Source organism: Trichechus manatus, unplaced genomic scaffold, assembly GCF_000243295.1.
Source record: "Trichechus manatus latirostris isolate Lorelei unplaced genomic scaffold, TriManLat1.0 scaffold00060, whole genome shotgun sequence".
In the NCBI taxonomy this organism is placed as follows: Eukaryota; Metazoa; Chordata; class Mammalia; order Sirenia; family Trichechidae; genus Trichechus; species Trichechus manatus.
Window position 1 is genome coordinate 9,491,946 of NW_004443996.1, and position 8,980 is coordinate 9,500,925.

General features: G+C 39.0%; 1 protein-coding gene across 3 annotated transcripts in view; it reads right to left on the reverse strand.

Moving 5' to 3' along the window:
• SH3BGRL (SH3 domain binding glutamate rich protein like) overlaps positions 1–7,788 on the reverse strand; it is a 146,617-nt gene extending 138,829 nt beyond the window's left edge. Inside the window, exon 1 of one of the 3 annotated variants that reach the window (XM_023733600.1) lies at positions 7,524–7,788. In XM_023733600.1, the coding sequence (XP_023589368.1) occupies positions 7,524–7,644 (121 nt within the window). In that variant the 5' untranslated portion in view covers positions 7,645–7,788. Of the gene's footprint in view, positions 1–5,917; positions 5,949–7,523 lie in introns of those variants that run through there. The other 2 variants (XM_023733602.1, XM_023733601.1) reach the window with 2 other exon arrangements.
• Between the last annotated feature and the right edge of the window lie 1,192 nt (positions 7,789–8,980).

Here is an 8,980-nt window from a genome sequence, read left to right on the forward strand (position 1 = left end):
CTTTAATTTCATCAATAACAAATTAAATACAAAATTCCCCTTGGTAATTCAGTTAAAGCAGAAAATATTCTGTAAACAATACATGGTTGATTACACAATATGTATTTTAGAAAATATTTTAGAAATTAACTACAGAGAATTAAACACTCAATCTGAATGTGTCTGCAGCTTCAATTTATGTTTTTCCAGGCCAACACAAGTGGAGGGTTGATCTTAAGGTTTATTGATCAAAGCCCTTCCTCACCAGATAACTAATTCTAGTCAAAGAGCTAGAGATGAATCCATTTTATCTTTCCTCCTACCAGATTTTACTCAACTTCCACAATACATACTTTGCTACAATCATTTGACTTTTAAGCATCTTTTTAAATATCTCAAGAACCATCACCATTGATACCTGTGTTTCCCTAGCCTCTTTAAGTTGGGTCAAATTATTTCAACGGCATGGCCATTGCTCTGAAATTTAGAAAATCAGCCATCAAATACTGGGTGCAAAGTTGCAAGCACAGATATTGAGTTCACGCATTTGCCACGTGAAAGTTGCCATTCTCCACTGTTTATGGCATCAAAAAAACATGTCCACCACATTCTGTTTATCCATTCATCTGTTAATGGGCATTTAGGTTGTTTCCACCTTTTGGCTATTGTGAATAATGCTGCAATGAACATTGGTGTACAAGTCTCTGTTTTAGTCTCTGCTTTCAAGTCTTTCGGGTATATACCTAGGAGCAGAATTGCTGGGTTTTATGGTAGTTCTATTTTTAGTTTTTTGAGGAACTGGCACACTGTTTTCCACAATAGCTGTACCATTTTGCATTCCCACCAGCTACGGATAAGGGTTCCAATTTCCCCACATCCTCGCAAACGTTTTTTATTTTGTTTTTTTTTAATCTTAGCCATCCTAGTGAGAGTAAAACGGTATCACACTGTGGTTTTGATTTGCATCTGTCTGATGGCTAATGATATTGAGCATCTTTTCATGTGCTTAGTGGTCATCTGAATGTCCTCTCTGGTGAAATGCCTGTAGAAGAATCCTGTTCAAAAGGGAAAAAATGCATAACAGAATTTCAAATTCTCATGGACTCCACTTCCTGGAGCCATGGGGGCTGGACGAACCCATGAAACTATTGCCCTGAGATAATCTTTAAAATTTAAACCAAAAATATCCCCTGAAGTCTTCTTAAAACCAAAAAATAGTTTAGCTAAACTAATAAAAAATGTCTGCCTTGAGCATTATGCTCTTTTAAGAACTATCTATATGGGATCAAAGTGACAATAGCAACTCAAAACACTAGATGGGAACCTTGGCGGGTAGTGAGTTTATGTTAATGGGGGAGGAACAACTCAGAAAAGGAGCGTTAGAATGGTGGCAAACTCAGAAAATGTAATCAATGTCACTGAATTGCACGCGTAGAAACTCTTGAATTGGCGTACGTTTTGCTGTGGATATTCTCAACAACGAAATTAAAAAACAAACAATAGTTTAGATTAACTAGTAAAGAATGTCTTCCTTGATCATTGTGCTCTTTTAAGATCTATCTATGTGAGATCAAATTGACAACAACAACTCAAAAGATCAGATACGAAACTTAGTGAGCAGTGAGTTTGTTAATAGAGATGGGCCAACTCAGAAAAGGGGGTGAGAATGGTTTCACAGCTCAAAGAATGTAATCAATGTCACTGAATTGCACATGTAGAAATTGCTAAATTGGTGTATGTTTTGCTCTGTATATTCTCAACAACAAAATTAAATTAAATAATATATAAAACAAAGTTCCAACAGTCATTTGGTGAACAGTTTCTGATTCTGGTCTTTGAGGTAATTTATGAGCACCTTTAAATACCATTCAAAAAAAACCTTGGCAGCTATGACAAAGACCACGCATACATCAAATCAGTGTTCGATTTATAAATGCAGAGACATAGCAAAACATTCTGTCATCTAAGACAAAATTACCTCAGTCAACCACACAGATGAAGAGCTGTGGCTTGCTATTCTATATCGATATTACCCAAATGAAGAAAACACTAGTCTTATTAGGTAATCACATGTGTTGGTCTTATTCATTTGTTTTTATAACCTGTGCACTGAGTACCAACATGGATGAAAATAACGTACACTGTATTTAATTTAGTATAGGGACAATCCAAGTTACAACTAGCTTCTGCTCTAGAAGTCATAAAAGAAATCATTTTACAGAAGTTATTACACAAATAAAACCCTCAGAAACCATTCATGTACCACAATCTTAAAATTTCTACACCAAGGCACACCTAGAATGCATAGAGGCCATGAAATGGAGATCATTATTGATCTAGGCAGAGAATAAGTAAACACTACCAAATCAGTTAAAATTCCCCACGCTATTATCCCTCTAAAATCCTCATGAACGGCCAATGCTGATTTTTGTTAAAAGTTATTGCAATGTAACGTTAAATAGGCAAAATATGGCATATGCTACTATGTGACAGCAGGTCAAGACACACATGAAGAATTGTGAACGGGCAGAAATTACTTCCTTTTTTATTTTATTGTTCTTTAGGTAAAAGTTTATAGTGCAAATCAGTTTCTCATTCAAAAATTTATACACAAATTGTTTTGTGACATTGGTTGCAATCCGCACAATGTGTCAGCACTCTCCCCCTTTCCACTCTGGGTTCCCCATGTCCATTTGTCCAGTTTTCCTGTCCCTTCCTGCCTTCTCGTCTTTGCTTCTGGGCAGATGTTGCCCATTTGGTCTCACGTACTTGACTGAACTAAGAAACGTGTTACTGTTTGTGTTTTAGGCGTGTCTAATCTTTGGCTAAAAGGTGGACTTTGGGAGTGGCTTCAGTTCTGAGTTAGCATGGTGTCTCGGGGCCACAGTCTCGGGGGTTCGTCAGACCAGTAAGTCTGCCCCTTTTTTGTGAATCTGAATGTTATTCCACATTTTTCTACCGCTCTGTCCAGGACCCTCTATTGTGATCCCTGTCAGAGCGGTTGGTGGTGGTCGCCAGGCACCATCTAGTTCTTCTGGGCTCAGGCTGGTGGAGGCCTTGGTAGTAGTGGTCCATTAGTCCTTTGGACTAATATTTTCCTTGTGTCTTTGTTTTTTTTTTTTTTCATTCTCTTTTGTTCTGAATGTGATGGGACCAATAGATGCATCTTAGATGGCCACTCGCAAGCTTTTAAGACCCCAGACGTAGGATGTAGAAATGTTTTTAATGAACTATGTTATGCTAATTGACCTAGATGTCCCCTGAGACTATGGTCCCCAGCCCTGAGCACTAGTATCTTGGTCCCTCAAGGTATTTGGATGTGTTTAGGAAGCTTCTATGCTTTGACTTTGTCAGGTTGTACTGACTTCCCCTATATTGTGTGTTGCCTTTCCCTTCACCAAAGTTAACACTTGTTTTCTATTTAGTTAGTGATTTTTCCCTCAGAAATTACTTCTTATAGGCAGACAAGTTGGGAGCTGCATTCCTGTTAAATGATTTTCATCAAGAGAAACAGTATTAAGGCCTGAACTTCCATAGCCTGACTTATAAAAGAACGGTTTAGGCTTTCCAAATGTGCATGACTTCTTTACCTTCCTGCTCTTGGGTGAACAGTCATTTAACCCACTTATTGACATTCAACCGTTAAACATAATATCCCTCCCTGACACTAGTTCCTCATTTTTATATTCCCCTATACACACGTGCCCAGGCAACTCTCTTCCACTTAGAGGACTTACTCCTTCCCATATGTCTCACACCATGTTCACATTTATCTCCTCATGCCTACTAACTGTCAAGCATCACTGAGAAAATGTATTTCTATTCTACTTGGATTCACAACCAATGTCCATGGAAGCATCAGTCAAGAAATCAACCAACATACAGCACTGGGAAAATCCGTGGCAAAAGATCTCTTCTATGTTTTAAAAGAGCAAAGATGTCACTTTGATGACTGTTATGGATTGAATCACGTCCCCCCAAAATATGTGTTGTAAATCCTAACCTGTGGTTATAATCCAATTTGGGAATGGGTTGTCTTTGTTATGTTAATGAGACAGGATTAGTGTAGGATGTGTCTTAAGTCAATATCTTTTGAGATATAAAAGATATTGAACAAGCCACATGAAGATCGCCCAAGAGCAAAAGCTCAAAGAGACAAGGACCTTCTTCTAAGCTGACAGAGAGAGAAAGCTTTCCCCCAAAGCTGGCACCCTGAATTCAGGCTTCTAGCCTCCTAAAGTGTGAGAAAATAAATTTCTGTTTGTTAAAGCCACCCACTTGTGGTATTTCTGTTACAGCAGCACTAGATAACTAAGACAATAACTAAGGTGCATCTGACCCAAGCCATGGTATTTTCAATTACCTCATATGTGAAAGTTGGATAATGAAAAAGGAAGACAAAAGAAGAATTGATGTATTTAAACTGTGATGTTGGCTAAGAATATTGAATATACCGTGGACTGCCGAAAGAATGAACAAATCAGTCATAGAAGAAATACAACCCGAATGCTCCTTAGAAGCAAAGATGGCAAGACTACACCTTGCTTACTTTGGGCACATCATCAAGACAGATCAATCACTAGAAAAGCACATCATGATTGGAAAAGTAGACAGTGTAAATGAGGGAAACTGTCAATGAGATGAATTGACACAATAGTCACAACAATGAACTCAAACATACCAAAGATCATGAAGATGGCACAGGAGTGGGCAACATTTTGTTCTGTTATACATAAAGTCACCATGAGTCAGAGCCAACTCAATGGCAACTAACAACGACAGCAATGAAACACATGTTCTTTGAATGAAAACAGCTTGCATTAGATACAAGGGCTGCAGCTTACTAGTTGTGTAGCCCTGAGAAACCCATTCAACCTCACTGAACCTGCATTTCTTTATCTGAAAAATAGAGATAATCATAGTATCTAACTCACAGAACTATTTTCCAAAATATATATATATTACTTGACATACTTTAGTGTTCCTACTCACAATCATTATTAAGTCTACTATCAGGAAAGCCACTTCAAAGACAAACATACTCGCTTTCATTTCTAAACTTTTGGGAAGCAAATGCTACTCCTCCATTTAGGGGCAGAGTTTAGTACCAGCATGAAAACAAATATTTTTAATTGGGTTATGAGTGACAGAAAGTCTTGGGATCAGGGGCAAAATAAATTAATATCGCCTTGCCAATTGTCACAGGTCCTCACGTGCCTAATAACATCTAACATTGGCTATTTTTGAGAATCAGTATTGCTGTTGTTGTTGCTAGTTGCCATTGAGTCGATTCTACTCATGGCAACCCCATGTGTTACAGAGTAGAACTGCTCCATAGGGTTGTCTTGGCTGTAATCTTAATGGAAGCAGATCACCAGGCCTTTTCTTCCGAGGTACCACTGGGTGGGTTTGAACTGCCAACGTTTAGATTAGCAGTCAAGCACAAACCATTTGCCCTACCTAGGGACCTTGACAATTGGTAGGGACTCAGAAAACAGCCAGAAATTACCAATTCAAAGCCAAAAGATTTTAAATATTTTTCAGACAACTGCATTTAGTCACTTATAGAACTACCTCACTTTGTGCAATTGCTGGGTTTCTGTCAGGATATTTGTCCCCGATTTTTTTTTCTGATTCTAAATCATGTGTTGAAAACAACATAGCAGCAATCTTGGAGGAAAATTCTAGTATCACAAATCGAAGAGTCCCTTTCGGTAATAAATAATCACCACCCTACTTATGTTATAAAAGAGTTCTTCCTGAAGTACATTTACTTTGTACTGTTTAAAAGTACTGTAAGATTATAATAAAATAAAGGGTTAATCTTGGCAATATACAGTAGAATTTTGATAACAGGTTTATAAAAACTGTAATTACTGCAACAATAGAAAAATCAGGAAATTACAAGAAAAAAATCAATGAAACAAAATACAAATACCATAAACTTCTGCCATTTGCATAGTCTTCAATAAGGAGTCCAATAATGGAAATTATAAAAGACAGCAGTCATTTTTAAGGCTCTTAGAAACGTGGGGCTTAACAAAGGGAGAAGTGCAGTTGTTCTTACTCGAATAGAAATTCTGAAAGCAGTTTCTTCTGGAATCTGCTTTTGGGGGAGGGGTAGAAGGAGAAAGCAAAGAATAAATAGCAGTATTGAAACTGCATGTCCCCCAAACAGAAAATAACTGCTGATATTTTTGGTTTAATCAGGGGTTTGACTAAAGGCATTAAGCTGGTCTTTGAAAATTTACAATGATTATATTAGACTTGAGACTGACTAACTCAAATTTTACCTTGAAATACCAGAATTAATATCTATGGGAAATAATAAGGCAAGAGGCTCGTAAACGGAGGTCCAAAGGAAATATAAAAAGTTTTCTTTTTTTTTAACCTAAACTTGCCATAAAAAGGTAAGATTAAGCCTTATTTTATTTCAGAACTTTCTAAACACATCCCAAATGGTGGCCAGAGATACAAAGTTTGAGGTTCAAGATCTGTGATTTCACAGAACCTTCAGTTCCACTCCAAATCCTCTTGGGGTAAATAAACAACCCAACAAACAAAAACCCACAACAACAAAAACAACAGAATCCTGGAATGGCTGCTGCTCTAAATCCCAAGGAGCGAGACAGGGTTACTAAATCCTACATCCCAAACTCACACATCTGCTCTTGCCACTGTTAGACTTCCTCTTGGTTTGTGAAAAACACAAGCACTTTCCTTTCTTACGGAAATACATTCAGCCTTCATGCCAGTGTATCCTACTGCTCCCTACAACTACTGATAAATTGTTATTCTAAATTAAGAGCAAGTGAATTGGTTGGGGGAGGGCTTTCTATCATTAATGCAGCAGCAACTCAATCCCTCACTACACAAGAAGCCATTTGTTAGTTTCTTTTCCAGTTCTCAATACATTCCAAGCACTATTAGATATAAAATCTTTTGAAAGGGAAAAAAAAATCAAGGTAAGGAAATATGGGGAAAAAAAAACTTCGGTGTCTTATCACATCAAGTTAAAAAAAAAAGTTTGTATCATTGTTGCCAACTTCCCTTCCCATTCCGTCTAGTTCTAACAGGCCTTTAAGTCAAGTTAAAACACTCTTCTCCTACACACTCTCAAAGTAACTCCCCTATTGCATGGGTCTCACTCTCCCAAAATAATCACAATACTTCAGGAGGTCTCTACTGAATCACCATCAGTTACAGATGTTATCCCTATCCTTTACAGATGTGCACTCCTTCCCCTGGTCTCAGTTCCTAGAGTACATATGTCAAATACAGCACTCTTAAAACTCAGCAGTGTGTGATTTTTCTTGACTTCTTCACCTAACCCTAAAGACTCTATACCACCATCTCCCACCTACCAAAACTCAGTAGTTTCTTTTTCCTTCAAAAGAGAAAGGTGACCCTAACATCACAAGGCAAAGAATGCTAAACTACAAGGAAAAATGAAACAGATGCAACAAACGGAAGAAAGAGAAGAAGTGGGGGTGGGGCGAGAGATGCTTCTGTCTTCCGAAGGAGAAGCTGCCAGACAAACTTACGCAATTTAACGGTTCTGGGGCAGGAGGGGACTGATGTGTAGGAAAACAACAAAGGTGGGCTCTCCACTCTCCTTACCGCCGTAGAACCAGAGGAAGATGCAATATACACACGAATCACCATCCTGGAACAGCGGCTTCTGTTGTTTGGGTCCCGGAAAGGGCTGCGAAGCAGCTTCGGCAAAGGCTGGAATCGAGCTAAGGTCCGAACAGAGGTTAGAAGAGGAAGGTGGGGGAAGGTGGAAGGGGAACTAGCCAGAGCCCCGCCTCCTACCCTAGCTCTTTACACTGTGCTTGGAGCGCTGCGGTCTCAGCCCCAAACCCCGGAAGGCACGGGCTCGTTTGCATCATTTCTAATTTTTTTTTTTAAAATAGGGAATCTCGAATAGCACCGCGAGATCTGTTGAAACATTTCTTTCTACTTCCTTCCCTAGGGGAGGGACAGAAAAAGGAGAAAGAAAAGAAAAAGAAAAGGGAAGCACTGGATTGACTTAGATTGAAATAAAGGACCCTTTCCCAGGAGTCTAAAAGTTCTGCGCATAACTTCCTGCTCAGAAATGTATGCAAATAAAGAGGACAGACTTTCCTTGAAAGAGGAGTCTACGTTGGATCCAGCGAAACCAAAAACAAACCCACTGCCATCCAGTACATTCCGACTCACAGCGACCCTGTAGGACAGAGTAGAACTGCCCCATAGGGTTTCCAAGGCTGTAAATCTTCAGGGAAGCAGACTGCCACATCTTTCTCCCTCAGAGCTACCGGGTTCTAACCGCTGACCTTTCGGTTAGCAGCCCAGCGCTTTAACCACTGCACCCCAGGGCTCCTGATCCAGCCACCTTGTACATTTTAAAACCTCTATTATGTAGTGATTTTTCTGATGTTAAGGTGGTGGCAGGAATTGAGCGTTGAAGTGAGAAATGCCGTGGGGGAGGGGAGTTTGAAGAAAAGTTTCAGGTTTCCCTAAACCCAGAAATGGCAGAATTGGTTTTCTTTTTTAGGTTTGCTTTTTGTTAAAATAGAGGACCCTGCTTCTGTGAGAATTCACAGGAGGCCTGATGGACTGGCAAACTAAAAAACAAGAGCAAGAAATTGCAAACAAAAACCTGAAAATACAGAGTAAGAAAGTGAGTGATTTTTGTTTTGTTTTTTAACTGACCGAGAAAAGGCAGTTTAAAGGATATGTTGCACGGAATGTTGAAATAGTGAACAGAGAGAGTAGATAGCTATTTATAGCTCTAGGGAAAGGAGCAAACAATTGATGAAGTCCATCGAGGGATCCTGTACTTCAAAACGTAGTTTCACATTCCCAGATTATGTCAAATGAACAGAAAAAAAAAAGGAACTTGCAAGATGAATAAGAGTGGACAGAGAGAGTCAGTCAGGGAAGTCAGTGCTTCTTCACTTTTCGCTTGCACTTTGTCTTCTCTCTCTATTCTGGTTGTCTAGGCTCAATAACGGCA